The sequence below is a fragment of the Macaca fascicularis genome, chromosome 12, assembly GCF_037993035.2.
Source record: "Macaca fascicularis isolate 582-1 chromosome 12, T2T-MFA8v1.1".
In the NCBI taxonomy this organism is placed as follows: Eukaryota; Metazoa; Chordata; class Mammalia; order Primates; family Cercopithecidae; genus Macaca; species Macaca fascicularis.
The window spans coordinates 68,084,142-68,104,897 of NC_088386.1; the positions used below are offsets into that span (position 1 = coordinate 68,084,142).

Here is a 20,756-nt window from a genome sequence, read left to right on the forward strand (position 1 = left end):
ATGTGTGTGTGTGTGTGTCCTCTAGCTACATAAATCCTAAACCTGGGTTTTCTAAGGATAAAAACTCTGGGCAAGATCGAAGAGCAATGTCACCCTGAGTTAGGCCTGCTGGACTTCTGTCAGCAATTCCTTCAGGGATCCCCTCCATATATATATAAATATACAACAAAGTAATGACAAAGAGAAGGCCTTCGAAACCACAATTCCAGACCAGATTCTAAACTAGAAGAGCATTTCTTTAAACAGGTTCCTTATTCTTCATCCAGCTGGGGAGAGACTGCCACAAACTGAGACTCTTCTTACAATTCCAGGGAAAGCTGGATAGTCCCTGTGATGGGGCCACAGGTGCCTCTAGAGAGGTCAGTAGATCAGGAGAACAAAGGTTTTGGCAGCACCTGGAATACTCACCAAGCCAGGTTATAAGATGTCTTCCAGGAACTATGTCTCCATTGCAATTAGATCCATGCACTCTGGGTTGGCAGCAGCCTGCTGGCAGAGACAACACCAGAGGCAGCCCTTAGTCCAAGAGAACTAAGCAGCCACTTGGATTGGCCTGCAGACCTGAAACTGGTGAGGGACTGCCAAATCACAAACAGATGTCCACAAGAGCTATCCCAGACAATCCCCCAGATTTGTAACTGAACAACGGATTCTCCTTGCCCACTGCCCAGATAAGAGACAATTTATCAAGACAAGGGAATTGAATAAAGAAAGAGTTTACTGCACACAGGGCTGGCTAAAGGGCAGAACAGTTTTATTACTCAAATCAGTCTCCCCCAAAATTCAGAGACAGAGTGTTTAAGGATAATTTGGTGGATAGGGAGTTAAGGAGTGGGAGTGCTGATTGGATGGGTTAGAGATGAAATCATAGGAGGTTCTACGTGGGTTCTTGCCATCCTGTTCCTGGGTGGGATCATAGAACTGGTTGAACCAGATTACTGGTCTGGGTGGTGCCAGCTGGTGCATCAGAATGCAGGGTTTCAAAAATACCTTGAAAACTTTTACAGACATTGATGTTATGTCTAGGAGCAATTGTGGAAGTCAGGAATCTTGTGGCCTCTAGCTATATAACTTCTAAACCTAACCTTGTGGCTAATTTGTTAGTCTTACAAAGATGGTCTGGTTCCCAGGCAAGAAGGAGATTTGTTTAGGGAAAGCACTATTATCATCTTTGTTTCAAAGTTAAACTATAAACTAAATTCCTCCTATAGCTCTCTCAGCCTACGCCCAGAAATGAAAAAGGGCAGCTTGGAGGTTAAACGTAAAATGGAGTTGGTTATGTTAGATCCCTTTCACTCTCGTAATTTTATTTTATTTTATTTATTTATTTTTTTTTGAGATGGAGTCTCGCTCTGTCGCCCAGGCTGGAGTGCAGTGGCCGGATCTCAGCTCACTGCAAGCTCTGCCTCCCAGGTTCACGCCATTCTCCTGCCTCAGCCTCCCGAGTAGCTGGGACTACAGGCGTCCGCCACATTGCCCGGCTAGTTTTTTGTATTTTTTTTTTTTTTTTGAGACGGAGTCTCGCTCTGTCGCCCAGGCTGGAGTGCAGTGGCCGGATCTCAGCTCACTGCAAGCTCCGCCTCCCAGGTTTATGCCATTGTCCTGCCTCAGCCTCCCGAGTAGCTGGGACTACCGGCGCCTGCCACCTCGCCCAGCTAGTTTTTTGTATTTTTTAGTAGAGACGGGGTTTCACCGTGCTAGCCAGGATGGTCTCGATCTCCTGACCTCGTGATCCACCCGTCTCGGCCTCCCAAAGTGCTGGGATTACAGGCTTGAGCCACCGCGCCCGGCCTTTTTTTTTTTTTTTTTTGAGACAGAGTCTCACTCTATTACCCAGGCTGGAATGCAGTGGCATGATCTCAGCTCACTGCAACCTCCGTCTCCTGGGTTTAAGTGATTCTCCTGCCTCAGCCTCCCGAGTAGCTGGGATTACAAGCATGCACCACCAAGCCTGACTAATTTTTGTATTTTTTTAGAGATAGAGTTTCACCATGTCAAGAAGGCTGGTGTTGAACTCCTGACTTCAAGTGATCTGCCCACCTTAGCCTCCCAAAGTGCTGGGATAGCAGGTGTGAGCCACCACCCACTCTCGTAATTTTTGCAAATGCAATTTTAACTTAATCATTTTCAGTTGGCAATTTTCAGTGACTGCCTCAGAACTCCCTAGCTGGGTTATTATTTTAGTAATTATTCTCAGTGGCACAGCCTAGAGACCACTTTAGTCTATTTTGTTTACATTTAATCAATCCCCTGAATTAAATCTCTTCATGTCAATAATATCTACACTGGTTTCTATTTTATGCATCAAATTCTACTGATATGGCCATCCACCCAAAGAAAATGTTATGAGATCTGGGAAATTGAAAGAGAAAATATGTAGACAAAAGGTAGCTGCCTTCTTCCAGCTAATGCTGAATTCACGGTATGCTTTCTGCTTTTAAGATCAACTTGATTATTCAAGATATGTCTAGTAAGTTCATATCACAGTGAATTCTGTTTCTTCTTTTTTCTAAATCTCTAAGAAGGGTGAAAATATGCACATTACTTAACTAAAAAATAATAAAAGGGGTTGGGCGCAGTAGCTCACACCTGTAATCCCAGCACTTTGGGAAGCAGGCAGATCACAAGGGTCAGGAGTTCAAGACCAGCCTGGCCAATATGGTGAAACCCCCCTCTCTACTAAAAATACAAAAATTAGCAGGGTGTGGTGCCTGTAGTCCCAGCTACTCAGGATGCTGAGGCAGGAGAATCACTTGAACCTGGGAGGCAGAGGCTGTAGTAAGCTGAGATCGCACCACTGCACTCCAGCCTGGGTGAGAGAGTGAGACTCCATTTCAAAAAATAATAAATAAATAAATAAATAAATAAATAATAAAAGATAGGGTTCAGGACATACCACCCAAAAATATGACTGTAGGAGAATATAGCACTCTAAATTTACCTTGTTAGCATAAAGATTATTTTCAGCTATTTTGGAAAACAGCAGAAACAGGGGAAGCTCTGAAAAAAGAGCTGTTACCCTTTTGTAAAAGAAATTATACATCTATAAAGGAAATCGCCATTTGTAAGGATGGCTTCCTCTCTGCACTGTAAAATCACTAGAAGCTTATCAATGAAGAAGGCATTCGTGTAAATCTACACAACAAACCTTGCTCGTTTACCATGATTTTCCTGGCCATGTCATAATTGAGTCTCTTCCACACCATTTATTTGATTCAGAAAACCACAGTATTTAAGCCTAAGTGAAAGCCACCTCTTAGAGACTTACTCATTTCTCTGGATTATCTCCCATGTATATATGAGATATATGTGTTAATAAACTTCTGTGTGTTTTACTCTTGTTAATCTGTCTTTTGTTCCTGGAGTCTGAGAAATCCCAACAAAAGAAGCAATCAGGAAATGAGAGGAATAAAAGTAGAGAAAAGTGTAAAGAATCATTATTCTTCAAGTTTTAAAGAATGTCACATTTCTTGAATTGAATATGTTTATTAAATCCCACTAACAAATTCCAGAAAAATTTGAAAATCTTCAGTTAGTAAAAATTTGTAAGTACAATAAAAGAAAGTATGTCCAGTCTGCAGAATATCAAAATGGGTGATGAACGGGTATGGTTTTTATTTGCCTAGCATCCTATGATGGAGAGAGAGTCTGTGTGTGTGTGTGTGTGTGTGTGTGTGTGTGTGTGTGCTGCCTCTCTACTTATTCCCAGTTTCCAGGAGTGGAAACATGGTCCAACTCTGGCCAGAGACTATCCTGGTGCTTTTCAAAACTGACCGTGAAAGAGGTGCTCACTACCAAGGTTTTGCTCAGCTAGGACTATTGAAGCCTGGTGCTACTCTGTCCATCCGTCATTATGAGGAAAGCAGATACCAAGGAAAGCAGAGCTGAAATAAGGAAAGGAAGGAAGGTGAGGGCAGTACACATTCTGGTGCTTTAGGTCCAACATAACTGAAGAGTTTCCAGTGACATTGATAGCACAGGAGTCAGACAAATGCCTAGGGAGATGGGGCGGGTCGCTGGTGAAACCCCACCTTCATGCCAAAGACAGTTTAAAGCCTGAAAGCCAAGCCACAAGTCAAATCCACAGAATGAATTGAGAACCTGTCTTCCCATTTGGTGCACTGGCCTCTGATCACCAACCTTCACCTATCTTACATATACTCACCCTTCCCCAATTGATTTTTTCCACAGCCATGCACACCTTTGAGTGGTGCCTTTGTTTTGAACTTTTTGCATACTCACAAAACAATCAGCATGCACTCCCCTATTCTGGGCCCATAAAAGCCCCAGACTCAGCCACACTGGGAGAGAAACCACCCAATTTGGGGTGGGGTACCACCCCTGCATCCCCCTCTGCACTGAGAACCATTATGTTGTTCAGTACAATTCTCCACCCTCCCCACCCTTCAATTGTCAGGATATCCTCATTCTTCTTTCATGCAGAACACGAACTTGGGAACCACCAAATGCACGTATGAGCTATAACACAGCCGTATGTGAAAGCTAGGTGCAGACTGGGTGTGCTGAGTGGGTAAGTCACCTCCAGCAGGTAGTATGCCCAAATGAGGCCTGGGTGGGTCACCAACAGGAGGTCCCTGCTGGCAAAGTGACTGAGAAAAATCCTGCATCATTTCTCAGAGCTCATCCAGGATCATCAGAAGGGTGAGTAAATGTGGACCTATGATGCTTCACTTTTTCCCAAGACTTCTCGTCCTCAGACTTTCTTCTGAAGGCAGATGAAGCACCAATCCTCTGATTAGCCAATTAAAGGCAAACAGCACAGCTACAGAGCAATGCTGGGGAGGAACCTGCCACACTCACCTCTGCCCTGTTGCACTCAGGTGTAGGGAATCCTGGCTTTGTTTCCCCTCACAAAGGTCTGGCCATCATCGGGGATCAGAATAAGGTCCTGGGGCAACTGAAGGCATCCAGCCAAGGCCACACCTTGATGTTGCCTGAAGTCCCCAGATCAGCTCCAGTACCCAACCACCTGTTAGGGTGTCAGCCAAGACTTTGCTGTGGCATTTCTCTTCTTTCTTTTATGGATTGTAATGGCTCCTATCTCTTCTTTTATAATATTAAGGGTGTTGTTGCAAACTACAGAGATATTACTGGGTAGGATGGGCAAGTGGCCCAGTCATCAAAAATGTAATTCAGAACAATGTGGTTTCCATCCATTCTTCGAGGCAAGGAGGAGGCAGTGATTAAGAGTTTTTTCCCCATTGAAGGAACCCACTTGCATAAGAGCAAGAGGCTTTTTAACCCAGGTGCCTACACTTTCCTTGACTTAAGCTGTTGTTTTTTTCTTCCCCCCCACTATGTCAGGAGTTAACACAGATCTGCAAATACAGAGAGCTTTCCTATGCGAGAGTTGTTTTTTTCCTTTTGGGAGGCACCTTACTGGGCCACATCCCCAAATCTTGGGACTCCCTTTCTCTCCCTTGTTAGAGGAGGATCTGGTTCCACAGCTTCACCTTAGCAGTCTGCTTATGGCAGAGAAACAATGGAGGAATGGCCCAGGCTGTCACTGCCAGTCACTGACTACAGTTTGGCAAGGCCCATATGGGAGTCAATTTAATGAGTCCATGCACCCTCCTGGGGCACTTTGTTGTTCCAAACTCAATTCCAACCTTCAGGCTGAAGCCCTAGAAAAGGAAACTAGGTCTTAGATCAGACAACAGCAGAAGTCTAGCGGAACAGCACAGGCGAGTATGACTAATTCCTGCCAATTAGGCAACTCCCCCCAGCGTCATGGAAGGAGGTCATGTGTGTATCCAAGGCATAAATGAGGTCTAGGGAACTCGAAGGTTACCAACAGCAGGGAGGATAGGCCAGTGCAGATATTCCTACCCTCTAGGCTTCCCTGCTACATGGGTGAAGGCCATATTGGGACCCATGGGCAGCACCTGCCAAGGTTGGTGAAACGTGGGGATAGAAGGATGGAAGAAAAAAGAGGATGCCTTTTTTTCCCTCTCCCTCATGTACCCTGGGTATTTGCTGGGAAGAGAAATTAAGGGATGCCTTTTTCCCCTCTTTCCCGGATGGTTAAAAACCATCTTCAGTTTGTACTTCTCTCCAGTGTATCCTGAACCATTGGAACTCCTTTGAAAAAAAAAAAAAAAAAAAAAAAAAAGCCTTTTTTTCTGTTTCCTTCTCTGTCCTCTCTTTGTGGATGGGTAATTGTGTCTCCATACCACAGGAAACTCCCATTCACATGTATCCCCAAACAGGGGTAAATATCATTTCCCCAAACTTTAAACTGTTTGGCCTAAAAATGAACCAGGAAGAAATTACAGCTCTAACTGAAAAATCTCTTGAGGAGGGACAACTTTTACAGTATGTAGATAACCTCTCTGTCTGCTTTCCCTTCACAGGACTCCAGGGTCAATAGGACTCCATAGCCCAGGGGAAGGGAACTTAGAAACCTGACATGCCAGCAGAAGCGTAGAAGTTCTTACCAGTCACACTTCTGGCCTCCCTCTCTCTGTAAAACCTGGATGAATGAACGGTGGGAAAAAAAAATTCAATGTTTATATAATCTGTAGATTTGATTAATGGAAAAAAAGATTTGTGAGGCTAGTCTTAACCTATAGCTAATCTGGTATACTTTGTGTGTCTTTCTGTATAGTTGTCATAAGGTGGAATACCTTAAAATACAACCTGGGCTTAGCATCCCATAAGCCTGTTGTTCAAGCAGGCCAGAAAACTGGATAGTTACAATCTTTGCTACAGGTCTCAGAAAAACAAAACAAAACAAAACAAAACAAAACAAACACTGGATGAGGTCTCCATCTTATTTTACATCCCTGGGAGCTTGACCTTGTAACCACACGGCAGTATTTTCTCTTGTTCTCTGCCATTTTACAATGGCATCCCAGGTTCAGTCCTGCCTTAGGGAATGAGTACTTTCCAGTTAATATCTGTGTGACTTTTTTTTTTTTTTCTTTTTGAGACGGAGTCTCACTTTGTCACCCAGGCTGGAGTGCAGTGGCACATCTTAGCTCACTGCAAGATCCGCCTCGCACGTTCACACCATTCTCCTGCCTCAGCCTCCTGAGTAGCTGGGACTATAGGTGCCCACCACCATGCCCGGGTAATTTTTTGTATTTTAGAAGAGACAGGGTTTCACTGTGTTAGCCAAGATGGTCTCGATCTCCTCACCATGTGATCTGCCCACCTCAGCCTCCCAAAGTGCTGGGATTACAGGCGTGAGCCACCGCACCCAGCCCTATCTGTGTGACTTTTACATTTGCTTATTCTATTCCCATCCATCCACAACTTTCAGCTTCCTTTTTAAAATCTTCCTTTCTGTGAGGCACATTTAGAGATTCTAGATTTTTTAAAAACTGCTTACCATCTCTTTGAAAATACCTCATAACACTTGTGGTTAAGTCATAACCTTAGTTGAGGTTTGTTGGTTTCACCTGTGAGGTTGCTTTTGGTAAAGTTCAAAAGCCAGAAATATTGGCTGCTTGACTAACTCAAGTAATAAGGGATTTAAAAATATTTTTTAAAAGAGCACCATGGTTAAAAGTCAGCTTATATTAACAGGGGACAGGCTGGGTGTGGTGGCTCACGTCTGTAATCCTAGCACTTTGGGAGGCCGAGGTGGGTAAACTGCATGAGCTCAGGAGTTTAAGACCAGCCTGGCCAACATCTAAAAATCCTGCCTCTACTATAAACACAAAAAATTAGCTGGGCATGGTGGCGTGCACCTGTAATGCCAGCTACTTGGGAGGCTGAGGCATGAGAATTATTTGAACCCAAGAGGTTGCAGTGAGCTGAGATTGTGCCACTACACTCCAGCCTGAACAAGAGTGAGACTCTGTCTGTAACAAAAAAAAATTGGATATCCTAGCTATAAGTATATTTAAAACACCTTTATGTCTTTTTTTTCTCTATCTCTTGTTTGATTGGAAAAAGGTTTTTTCTTCTCAGTTGACTGAATTGTTTTTCTCCACTCTCAATGCACACCTGAGAAGCTTAAGATAATTTCTGATAGCCTGGGATTCCTTAGGATAAACAGAGAAGGCACCACAGAACCCATTTTGGGAAAAATCTGTTTTCCTCAGGGAACCCCAATAATCAAAGTCAGATAGATCCTTCTCAAAATCTGTTTTTGTCTTCAAGCTATACCTACTTATTAGGCCCTAGAAACGGCATGTTTTCGTACCCCTGTTTCTTGAAGAGCTCCACCCCAGGTCCAGTAATCCAACTAGGAGATTGCCAAGTGAAAAATCTGGCAGGGCCAGGTGGCTGACACCTGTAATCCTGGAACTTTCAGAGGCTGATGTGGGTGGATCACCTGAGGCCAGGAGTCTGAGACCAGCCTGGCCAACATGGTGAAACCCCATCTCTACTAAAAATAGAAAAATTAGCCAGGCATGGTGGTGGGTGCCTGTAATCTCAGCTACTCAGGAGGTTGAGGCAGGAGAATCACTTGAACCCAGGAGGCGGAGGTTGCAGTGAGCTGAGATCATATCACTGCTCCCCAGCCTGAGCAACACAGCAAGGCTCTGTCTCAAAAAAAAAAAAATCTTGGCCGGGCGCGGTGGCTCAAGCCTGTAATCCCAGCACTTTGGGAGGCCAAGACGGGCGGATCACTAGGTCAGGAGATCGAGACCATCCTGGCTAACACGGTGAAACCCCGTCTCTACTAAAAAATACAAAAAAAAAACTAGCCGGGCGAGGTGGCGGGCGCCTGTAGTCCCAGCTACTCAGGAGGCTGAGACAGGAGAATGGCCCGAACCCGGGAGGCGGAGCTTGCAGTGAGCTGAGATCCGGCCACTGCACTCCAGCCTGGGCGACAGAGCGAGACTCCGTCTCAAAAAAAAAAAAAAAAAATCTTATATCTACTGGATCTTCTTCTGTCCGTGTAGTTATACATGTGATATGTGTGTGATGTTTATATTAAAAAGAGCTCCAATTAATTGGATTAAATAAAAATAAGCACTTAGATCAAATATTTTTCAAGAAAAAATAGAAGCTGTAATGCCTTTTAGTTCATGTGACTTTAATCTTAGAGAAATTAAAGTCTTAAAGATTATATGACAAATGTCTTCAAAATGTAAATACATGGTCTAAGTTATGCAGGTCAAATACTAGGATTACTAAATGCTTTAAGGTCAAAAATTGCTTCTTTGGCTGTTGAAAATTGTTTGACTTGCCTGCTTTACAGTTTAAGGCCTGGGGACATATGGAGTTAACTGTGCCCCTAACTATGCTGGAAAGATACCTTATCTGTGCCTAGTACATAATTAAAATAACTTACCAGGTTTTACATCAACACTAAAAATATCTAAAAGTTACCATAACATATAACTGAGGCTACCGAAAATAGATTTACATGCAAGGTGTGTGAAAAAAGTAAAATATGTTTTTAGTAAAAGATTATAAGAAGGCATGGCAGTGTCAATTTTTGCCTAGAGGGTTAAAGGATTGTTTTAAATTAAATTAAATTAAACTCAAGGTTTGAACAAGCTGTGGAAGGTCTGTAAAAATTAACCTTGTAAAAGAAATCTTGTGTGTAAATGTATTGACTAAATTCAAAAGAGTATTATTTGGTTTTTCCACAAATAGAACATTGGAATAAAAGGAAAACAAGGTTTTCTAAACGCACTGATCTGCTCTTTAACAAAACTTTGCATAGAGTTATAAAGGGCTTATAAGAGGATGGGTGCAGTGGCTCTTGCCTGTAATCCCAGCACTCTGGGAGGCTGAGGTGGTCAGATCACCCAACCCAATGTCAGGAGTTCGAGACCAGACTGGCCAATGTAGCAAAACCCCATCTCTACTAAAATACAAAAATTAGCCAAGTATGGTGGTGGGTGCCTGTAATCCCAGCTACTCAGGAGGCTGAGACAGAAGAATTGCTTGAACCAGGGAAGTGGAGGTTGCAGTGAGCTGAGATCGGGCCACTGCACTCCAGCCTGGGCAACAGATCGAGACTCCATCTCAAAAAAAAAAAAAAAAAGGTTTATAAGAAACTCACCTCATAGACAAACAGGTTAAGATTTGATAGAATTATCTATAAGGTTTTTTTTGTTGTTGTTGTTTTTGAGGCAGAGTCTCACTCTGTCACTACCCAGGCTGGAGTGCTGTGGTGCAATCTCACTGCAACCTCCACTTACTGGGTTCAAGTGATTCTCCTGTCTGAGATTCCTGAGTAGCTGGGATTACAGGTGGGTACCACCATGCCCAGTTAATTTTTGCATTTTTAATAGAGACAGGATTTCTCCATGTTGGCCAGGCTGTTCTCAAACTCCTGGTCTCAAGTGATCCACCTGCCTTGGTCTCCCAAAGTGCTGGGATTACAGGTGTGAGGCATCACCCCCAGCCTATAAGGTTTCATTTTTTAAACATTAAGGCTGACATTAATAGACTAATGTAAGGGTGGAGTTTGGCTTTCTCTCTCTTAAACAAGATTTTCATGTAATACAATTAAAGGATAATGAAAGACTTTTGTTTGCCTTGCAAATAAGCTACTGAAAAAAAAAAAGGAAGGGAGAGATAAGAGACAAGACTGTTTGGAAACCTAAGTCTTCCCTCTAAATGAGTAAAGGTTTTTGCCTTTTAAAAAGATTTTTCAGTCATCATTTAGGTAAATAAATGATTTATGATAACCTGGAATTCTATTTCATAATATCAAGTATTCTAAATCTTTACCATATTTGATAGGCTTCCCAAAATCAAACTTCAACTTCAAAATTGTCTTTCCTGACTCCTAACTTTGGGCTGCTACAGTGGGCCCCTGAAGCATCCAAGAGAAATAAACGAGATTATCTGACATATTTAGTTACACAGCATTGTCAAAATAAAAATTATGTTTAAATTCTTCAGGTTATATTTTAGTATATGATATTAAAATACATTCCAAAATTGTATTGGATTTCTAAAATTCTAATGTCTGAGTATATGCTACCAATCATAATTAGGGTTACTATGTTAAGTTATTGTAAACCACAATAATAACCAAATTTCTTTGTTAATCCTGTTTTTGACTGTAACTAAACTGGACATTTTGTTATTCAGAGACAATTGTCTTGTTTTGATCCTTTTCAAAAGATGGTTTATAATCAGCTATAGGACTTTTTGACAGGTGCTCTTAAATAAAGATTTCTGATAACTTAGGAAATTGTGACATTGGAATAGAGGAAAACAATACAGGATTCATGAAGAGCCGAATTGCAGAATAAGAGTTAACTGAATGGACTGAACTAATAGAAAACTGAAGAAATCCTTTTCAATTTTTTGCTTAAAATGTTGCTGATCCTTTCCAAAGTCAGGAAAACTTTCATTTTCAGCTACTTACAACTTTTAACAATTGAGTAAGGTATATTCCTGTGAACAAAATTTGGAGCAATATTTGTTTCTCTCTGCCTGGTTTCTCCAAAATTTGGAAGCTAGATGTGAATATTCTTAACTTATAGCAATATAATGCTCTGCATAAGTGCAATAAGAATCCATTTTCTTTTGCAACAGGATGCAATTGGAGAAACTGGTTCTTTTACAAAGGCTTTTACTAAAAGGGTGTGGTTCCCTTTAGGGAATCAAGCTTGACTTGCAGAGGCATAAAACTTGCAAGTTTTCCCTTAGGAAAACTTGCCTCATGCCTTGTCTGTACAATCTCCGTACAGGTTTGGTGAGTTAGAAATGTCACTTTCTAACAGGGCTAGGAGCCCCAAGTCATCTCGGGCCCTCAAGAAGAGAGAAATGTACCCAACTCAGGTATTTAAGAGTACAAACCCATGGCTGGGCTTGGCTTTAAAAAGTCTCAACTGAGATTCCTTAGAGAACAGGGTTTCATCAAAGCCACTTTTTAAAAGTCTATGTGAAAATAATTATTCTTGCTGCACTTTATGCAAATAATCAGGCCAAGTATGAGTCTAAACTCTGTTTTGCAAACAATTCAGTCCTATCATGATTTAACAAAACTGAGGACTGGAGAGAGAGCAATTATGTTTCACAACTTATCATATACTTGTCATTATATTCTAGTCTCATAATTAGTTTTTTAAATTTTGGTCTGCATTTTAGACTAACCCTGCTTATTCCTGTGAACTAACCAGTGATCTCTGGCTGCAGCTCAGTTATTTAAAGAAGTTTGAACTGAGTGTTTTGTGCTTGAGTCTGAAAGAGGCCTGGCAAATACAAAATAAAAATCTGTCAACACCATTGCATCTCTGAAATGATTAACAAATTAAAATAAGTATTTGGTTATTCTGCCCCTCCTTAGTTGGTTTAGCCAATGAGCTTCTCCCTTGTAAACCAAAAATAAAATTTGGCTGGAGGTGGTGGCTCAGGCCTGTAATCCCACCACTTTGGGAGGCTGAGGTTGGCAAATCATTTGAGATCAGTAGTTCAAGACCAGCCTGACGAACAGGGTGAAACCCCATCTCTACTAAAAATACAAAAATTAGCCGGGTGTGAGGGCACACACCTGTAATCACAGCTATTCGGGAGGCTGAGGTCAGAGAATCACTTCAACCCAGGAGGTGGAGGTCGCAGTGAGCTGAGATCATGCTACTACTGCACTCCAGCCTGGACAACAGAGTGAGACTCTGTCTCAGAAAATATATACATTCTAAACCCTCCAACCAACTGAAAAGACCCTTCCTTTTGGCCAAGAGCTTTCCAAAGTTAACCTGAGAAACTAGTTCAGGCCATGATGGGAAGCTGGGGTCAGACATGTCTCATTATTCTCTCCTCCCTGCTGGAATTCAGGTACAGCTGATCAGCATTAACATTAACACAGAGACTTTACATCTGACAAAACAGACTGTTTGTAGCATAAGATACCAACATGACAAGGAGCAGGCTCTGCAAGAAACCAAAGATTTTATCCCAAAATATATTTCTTGACATATTTTGAAATGGCCCTGCAAAGCTGTCTCTTGTGGGGAAAATCTACATTCTATAGAGAATCCTATTCCCTTTCCAAGTACTTTCCCTGATTCAGAAGGGAATTAACTAACTCTGGCACCTTTTTAAAGTCTGATAAGAAACATTTACAAAGTTGGGTGCAGTAGCTCATGCCTGTAATCCCAGAACTTTGGGAGGCTGAGGCGGAGTCAAACTCTGTTAAATATTTGAAGATATTTATTCTGAGCCAAATATGAGTGACCATGGCCCCATGACACAGCCCTCAGGAGGTCCTGAGAACATGTGCCCAAGGTGATTGGGGCACAGCTTGGTTTTATACGTCTTAGGGAGGCATGAGACATCAATCAAATACACTTAAGAAATATATTAGTTTAGTCATGAAAGGTAGGACAATTCAAAGTTGAGGCTTCCAGGCTACAGGTAAATTTAAACATTTTCTGATTTACAATTGGTTGAGTTTATCTAAAGACCTGAGATCATAGAAAGGAAATGTTCAGGTTAAGATAAAGGATTGTGGAGACCAAAGTTCTTTTGAAGTTTTATTGTGCTGCTCTCAGAGACAACAGATGACAAACATTTCCTATTCAGATCTTTAAAAGGTGCTAGACTTTAAGTTAATCTTTTTAGGATTGGGAGGGCCTGGAAGTAAAAGATCCAGCTATGTTAATAGAGATTCTTTACTGATGCAAATTTTCCCCCACAAAAGACAGATTTGCAGGGCCATTTCAAGACATGGCAAAGAAACATGTTTTGGGGTAAAATATTTTGCTTTTCTTCCTTGTCTTGTAAATGTTATTCCAGAGTCAGGTTGAAAAGTAAGTCTCCATATACAGGGTTAAATAAAACCCATCTGATGAGAATTTATGGTTTGTAGGGCATGACTCCCCAGAATTCTTAGATAGGAATTTGGGCAAGATAAAAAAAATCAGAATTTACTCCTCAGTGGCATCACATGACAGATAGCAGGTCCTGAAATAAATTGAAGTGTTTTACTCCAAAACATATTTTTTCGACATATTTTGAACTGGCCCTGCAAAGCTCCCTCTTCTGGGGAAAAAATCTACATTCTGTAGAGGATCGCCTTCCCTTTCCAGGTTTTTCCTTTTAAGGTCTGACACCTTTTTAGGTCTGATGAGAGACACTTACCATCTGTACTCTCCGAAGCTTGCTACGTGGGGCCTTTATCTGTGTAATAAGAACCTTGGTCTCCACAACCCCTTGCCTTAAACCAGACACTCCTTTCAATTGATCCTAGGTCTTGAGATAATAACTTAACTCTTTCAACCAACTGCCAGTCAGAAAATCTTTGACTCTCCCTATAACCTGGAAGCCCCCTCCTGCCAGAAGTTTCCCAACCCCCCTATATTATGTCTTAAAGTTGTCCTGCCTTTCCAGACCAAAGCAGTGTACGCTTTACATGTACTGAGTGATGTGTGCCTGCAACTTCCGTTCCCCTAAAAATGTATAAAATCAAGCTATAATTCAACCACCTTGGGCACATGTTTTCAGGACCTCTTGAGACTGTGCCTCAGGCCTTAGTCATTCATGTTTGACTCGGAATAAATCTCTTAAAATATTTTACAGAGTCTGAGTCTTCTTTTTTAAATCAACAGTTCAAATAAATTTTTAAAACTTTTAATGTGCCCAAATTTATCTTTTAACATTACCAGTCTCAGTTTGTGAAAGTCTAGAGTTCTCCCTGTCCATGTCTGTAAATTCTTGAGGCTCATAGTCTCATTTATGCCCCCCCCACTACCACTCAGACTCTTTATGTGCAAAGTCTATCCCCATTGCCACAAACTCTCATAAAAAATCATCCTTTCCTCCAATTTTCACAAAAGCACAACACATAAAAGATTCAGTATCCAATAATCTCTTTTTGCAAACTTTACTGAGGGTTTGGGTTACAAGGAGTGCTCACGTTGTGAACAGTCTTTGCAATCTTCTGCCTCCTCCCCTTCCCCTTTGCTCGACAAAGTGAATTCCTCTCCTAGCTTCCTGTAAAGCTGTTCTGAGCCTTCCCTAGAGATCTCTCCTTCCACTCCAGCAGCATTTCAAAGCACTTACTCCAGAAAAAAACTATGTTTTTGCTAAATAAATCCTGGTGAATAGGATGCCCTCATATCACTACACATGTAATTACCTGAATCAAAGTACCCTTTAAAGAAAGAAGGCAAATGTATATGGAGAAAAATTATGCTTCAGTGGAATATTATGTATTGTTTAGAGCACAACTTTTCAGGATATCTGATTCTGATTCACTGTCTTTGAGCTATTTTACAACTCTATAAATTGCAGATGAATGGTAACACCACACATAATTCTTACCTATACATGTGCAAATAAATTCTGTCAGGTAGAAGGGCAACCCTCCCTGATTCCCAAGGAAACAGCCAGTTTTACAGCCTTTGCAAATTTTTCTGTATTCCTGTTTTTTCACTTCTCCTTTGAACTGGCTATAGTATCTTCACTGGTTCCCTCGTTTAATTAATGTATTAAATAAAATTTGACACATGTTCATTTTATAGCTGCGTGAGAGTCATTATGTCACCTTTTTTGAAAACTATCTTTCCAGCATATCAAAAAGGGTTCTAGGGCAGGAAATGATAGCACACTCAAAAGGGAAATTGATTAATTAATTAAGGGACTATTTACAGGAGTGTGGGCAGAATTAAACCTCCAAGGCTGGTGAGCACCCAATCAGCAACAGAGAAAAATTAGTACTATATCTCTAGGGATAGGAAGCTGTGGCCACCCTTGAACACAAATTATAGCCTTGAAGAAAGGTGTTGGGGGGAAAATATCATGACTTCTTTTTCCTTTTGTCTTCTGAACCTCATGAAGCCAGAGGGTACTGGGGACAAGGTGACAGTTTACTTGTTTTCTATTGCTTTTTCCATTCCTTTCAGTCACATCAGTCCAACATGGATCATAAATTCTCAGTGAATTTACAGGGGCTGGCCCATGTCTGCTACGTAAAAATTTTTCTATAGAAGCTTACAGTGTGATTATACTTTATATCTACATGTGTGTCTTAGTCTGTTAGTGGTGCTGTAACAAAATATTTCAGTCTGGGTAATTTTTAAGCAATAGAAATTAGTTTTCTTACAGTTCTAGAGGCTGGGAAGTTCAAGATCAAGGTGCCAGGATTCAATGTCTGGTAAGGGCTTTCTTGCTGTGTCCTCATGTAAACCACCCAATAGGTTTTTCTTGCCTGCTGCCCAGATAGAGCCAATTTATCAAGACAAAGAGTTTAATGCCTGTGGAGCTGGCTAAATGGAAGATGAGAGTTTTATTACTACTCAAACCAACCTCCCAGAAATTCAGAGGCTAGGGTTTTTTAAAGATAGTTTGGCAGACAGCAGGTTAGACAATGGGGAATGCTGATTGGTTGAGTCAGGAATAAAATTATAGGAAGTCGAAGCTGTCATCTTATGCTTAGTCAGTTTCTGGGTGGGGGCCACAAGACCAGATGAGTCATTTTACTTATCTGTGTGGTTCTACCTGGTCCATTGGAATTCAGGGTTTGAAAAATAACTCAAACACCAACGTTAGGTTTTATAATAGCAATGTTATCTATAGGCGCAATTGCGGAGGTCAGTGATCTTGTGGACTCTGACTGCATGACTCCTGAGTTATAATTTCTAATCTTGTAGCTAGTTTGTTACTTATTTTTTGAGACAAGGTCTCGCTCTGTCACACAGGCAGAAATGATGCAGCAGGATCTTGGCTCACTGCAAACTACACCTTCTGGGCTCAACTGATGCTCCCCACGAAGCACTACAGGCACGTGCCACCATGCCCAGCTAATTTTGTTCATTTTCTGTCGAGACAAGGTCTATGCTGCCCAGGCTGGTCTCGAACTCCTGGACTTATGCAATCCTCCCACTTTGGCCTCCCAAAGTGCTGGGATTACAGGCATGAGCCATTGTGCCCTGCCTAATTTGTTAGTTTAACAAAGGTGTTCCGGTCCCCAGGAAAGCTGGGGGTTTGTTTCATGGAGGAGCTGTTATCTTTGTTTCAAAGTTAATATATAAACTAAATTCCTCCCAAAGTTAGTTTGGCCTATGCTCATCAATAAACAAGGGCAGCTTGGAAGTGAGAAGCAAGATGGAGTTGGTTAGGTCAGATCTCTTTCACTGTCAGAATTTTCTCACTGTTATAATTTTTCAAAGGCAGTTTCATTCACATGGTAGAAGAGATGGTAGAAACAGACTCACCCTCTTAGGCCCTTTTATAAGGCTCTGCCCTCATGACTTAATTCCCTCCTAAAGGCCCCACCTCTTAATACTACCACGTGGATAATTAAGTTTCAACATAGGAATTTTAGGGGACACATTCAGACCATAACAACAGAAAATATAGCTCTTTACTAAAGTCCTCAAAAGTTCTCTCCAGTTTCTGGACCCAGAGTCTTTGACTAAGAAGCAAAAGTTGACATCACTTAATATGTGCTTTTATATGCACATTCTCCATATATTGGTTGAAGCATGGTGAATATACTTTGGAGAAAAGAAAAAGCACTTTATACAACAGTTGATTCCTTCCTGGGGGAAAAAATCTTGCTAAAATAGTCTCAAAGTTTCTGCTGGGCCTTTGTGCTTTCACATAAATTAATGTTCAGCCGAGCATCTTGACATGCTCAGGCAGAAAGCAGCAAAATTGCAAACAGGGATTGAGGAAGCTGAATAATGGTGTGCATGATAAAGTGACAAGACTTTGGAGCTCAGGGAATAATCTAGAAGGAAGGAGAAAAGAAAGGAGGAGGCAACCTGAGAAGCTGGAGTAGAGCTGTGGAAATGTTTGATGGATTGTTTTAAGAACGTGTAATATTCAACTTAAAATTGTTTTCTTCATTCCAACTTGGGCACTGCAGAAGAAGGGTGGGAAGCAGAAGGGGGCCATTCAGCCACCAATGAGGTGGTGACACCATCAACATTCCCAAGCACATCCCATTGAAATGGACTTCAAGAAGTGTGGCCTTCGGGCACTCAGCAAAGATATCTGGAAATTTGCCAAGAAAGAGATGGGAACTCCAGAGGTGCACACTGATACCAGGTTTGACAAAGCTGTCAGGGCCAAAAGAATAATGTCCCATACCGTATCCACGTGTGATTGTCCAGAAAAACATAAGGAGAATGAAGATTCACCGAAATGTGAAAGGAAAACATGGGCCCCAAAATCACTGAGCTAAAGGGAAAATTCAAGCTGGGAACTGCTCGAGGCAAACCTGCCTCCCATTCTATTCAAAGTCATCCCTCTGCTGAGATAGATGCATATCTGATTGCCTCTTTTGGAAAGGCTTAGAAACTCAAGACTGCAACCATTTGTCTCACCTACCTATAACCTGGAAGCCTTCCCCCCTGCTTCAAGTTGTCTGCTTCTTACATATAGAGACGGACGTGTTCTCAACTTTGCCAAGATAAACTTTATACATTAATCGAGACTTGTCTCTTACTTTCGGGGTTCACAAAACTATGTACCCGTTACACTTTCTAAAACCTACAGTCAGTGTGGGAGAAGAACTGCTGATACTCGAATACGTCAAATAGTTACAAAACGGCCAAAAACTGTTGTTTTCTCTCAAACTTTTGGTAAAATGTGCTTCAGGGAAAACACAGGTAAGTGGTTCTGATAAAATCTTAATAAGGACATAATTTTAAAAAGCAATAATGGTAAAAATAAATCCCATTTATTATCTGGTATGTCCCCGGCATTGTGCTAACACAGATAGCTCTACTACCCATGTCAGAGCAACTGAGGCAGATACTACGCTCCTTTTTCAGGTAAAGAGATGGAGGCTCAGAGAGGTTAAAGAGCTCAACTCAAAGGCACACAGCCAGTACATGGCAGTACGTCTCTCCTCCTGGGGCCGCCGTCTCGGTGATACTATTTAGGGCCACACGTCCCACTCTTCAGCATTCGTATTTACGTACCACTGTTTGGCAAGCGGGGACTCCTGAAGCTCTCTGACCCTGAAATGTGTGGCTTGCGTCACAGAGAAGCGGTTTTAGAACGCGCTCGCAGCAGGACACCGCGGTGTGTGCAAGCGGAGGGCCGCCCTGTCCTTGAGCCTTTTGGCCGAGACTAGGAGGGCAGAGGAAGCAGGAAGGTGGGATTTGTTTCAAAAGGGCGCGGGAAGGGGACGCTCCACACCGCCTCGCCTCTTAGTGTCCCCGGTCCCGTCACCTGAAATGTACGGGAACAACTGCCACGCGCACCCCACACCTCGCCGGCTGCGGCCTGGCGCGCGCTCCTCATCTACTTCCCCGCAGGGCTGGGCGGGAATCCGGCGAGGGGGCGGGCCCCGCGAGCGCCCGCCCCCTTTTCTCTCCCCGCCTCCTTCCCGCTCTGCATCCCGCCCAGCGGCGCAGGGGGCCGGGCTCCGGCGAGAGGGGTGGGGGCCGCGCCGGTGACAGCCGCTCCCCTCCCCTGCTGCCCGCCACGTCCCTCACGTACCACTCGGCAGAGGCGCGGGGAAACGTGGCGCCCGGGCTCTGGCTTCTCTAGCGGGGCTCGGCATGAGGCTGGCGCGGCTGCTTCGCGGAGCTGCCTTGCCCGTCCCGGGCCCGGGGCTGCGCGCCGCCGGCCCCAGCCGCTCCTTCAGCTCGGACTCGGGCTCCGGCCCGGCGCCCGAGCGCGGCGTTCCGGGCCAGGTGGACTTCTACGCGCGCTTCTCACCGTCCCCGCTCTCCATGAAGCAGTTCCTGGACTTCGGTGAGTGCGGCCCGGACTTCGGGCCTTTGTGCGCGGTCCCAGGCGGGGAGCTGCGGCCCCTGCTCCAGGCCCGGTCGGTGCCGGCCAGCTCTCGCCTGAGGCGCAGCCCTCCTCCTCAGTGTTTCCGCCCCCAGCGCCTTAGGTGCTTCCTTCCTCCAAGTGCCGGCGCTGGCTGACGGCGTAAATAACGGTGGGCGTGTGGCTTTGATCGTATTGTTGAAAACAAACCAGCTGGGCCGCGCGGAATGACCTCCCGCCTTCCGGCGCACGTGTGCAGGTGCGCGCTCGGCCAGGCCCCTTCCGAGGAGGCGCGCCCGCGTGGGAGGCCGAGCGTGGACACCCCCGAGGATCGCTTTTGGATTCCGCGCAGTGATGATGAATGCCCAGTTTTGCATATGCTGATTGCATAGAAATGGCGTGATGATAGGCAAGGCAGGTTATAACTGGCCCAGAGTTTCTTAGAATGTTTTCCTTGCCAGTAGCATAAATTGTTTGCACCAACAGCGCATTTCATCATCAGCAAGTAAGTCTTGAGCACGTGTTGAGTGCATGAGGACAGGATGCTGTGAAGTTTACCAGATTATCCTTGTTTTCTCGATAAGCTGTTAAACAGATTGCAGAAGGAATTGCATAGTTAGGCATTTTAACTTTTACTTCCCACTTACCTATCAAGGCAATGAGGGGAAAAGGGAAAACCTTAATGAATTCATAAAATTTGAGTACAAAGGTTATCTTCTGCATTGTGACTTCTGCATTGAATGATACCTGCATGGTTGACAACTTTGTCTTAAAACTGTGGTTTATAGTCGCATAATTTTTGGGTCAAAGCCTTAGGTTTTTGTTTTTACTTTAAAATGACACTAGTTCGACGTAGGGGCGAATTTGGTGGTGGTCATAAGTATGCCATGAAACTTTCACAAGCTGTTTTCCTTTAATAACTTAATTTCTACTATTGACAGTCTAGTTTTTGCTAACGTTTTCTCTGCTAAAGCAGCAAGAATAGTAAGCTTAAAATGCATTACTGGAATAGCAAGACCTTTTAGTTTAATATTAAGTGGAGCTGTTTGCCAAAGGACATTCTACAACGATTCTGCTTAGGAAGTGATATGGGATCGTGATATGGGAGTGGAGGGGTCAGGAGACTTTCCAGTAACCAG

At 43.1% G+C, this 20,756-nt stretch overlaps 1 protein-coding gene and 1 long non-coding RNA gene across 36 annotated transcripts in view; one reads left to right on the forward strand and one right to left on the reverse strand.

Annotated features, from left to right (window-relative positions):
- The window catches only part of LOC101925725 (uncharacterized), a 33,737-nt gene extending 14,021 nt beyond the window's left edge, over window positions 1–19,716 (reverse strand). The window contains exons 1-2 of the long non-coding RNA XR_010579923.2: window positions 19,342–19,716; window positions 409–489 (exon numbers count right to left, since the gene is read on the reverse strand). This is a non-coding gene — a long non-coding RNA (uncharacterized lncRNA). The remainder of the gene's footprint in view (window positions 1–408; window positions 490–19,341) is intronic.
- Window positions 19,273–20,756, forward strand: part of PDK1 (pyruvate dehydrogenase kinase 1) — a 108,858-nt gene continuing 107,374 nt past the window's right edge. For 34 of the 35 annotated variants that reach the window (XR_001483947.4, XR_012421233.1, XR_012421226.1 and 31 more), the window contains exon 1: window positions 19,273–19,599. Coding sequence is in view for 6 of the 35 variants with exons in the window: in XM_005573485.5 (XP_005573542.3) it covers window positions 19,404–19,599 (196 nt within the window). In the remaining 29 variants the exon portion in view is untranslated. Of the gene's footprint in view, window positions 19,600–19,743; window positions 20,123–20,756 lie in introns of those variants that run through there. The other variant, XM_005573489.5, reaches the window with a different exon arrangement.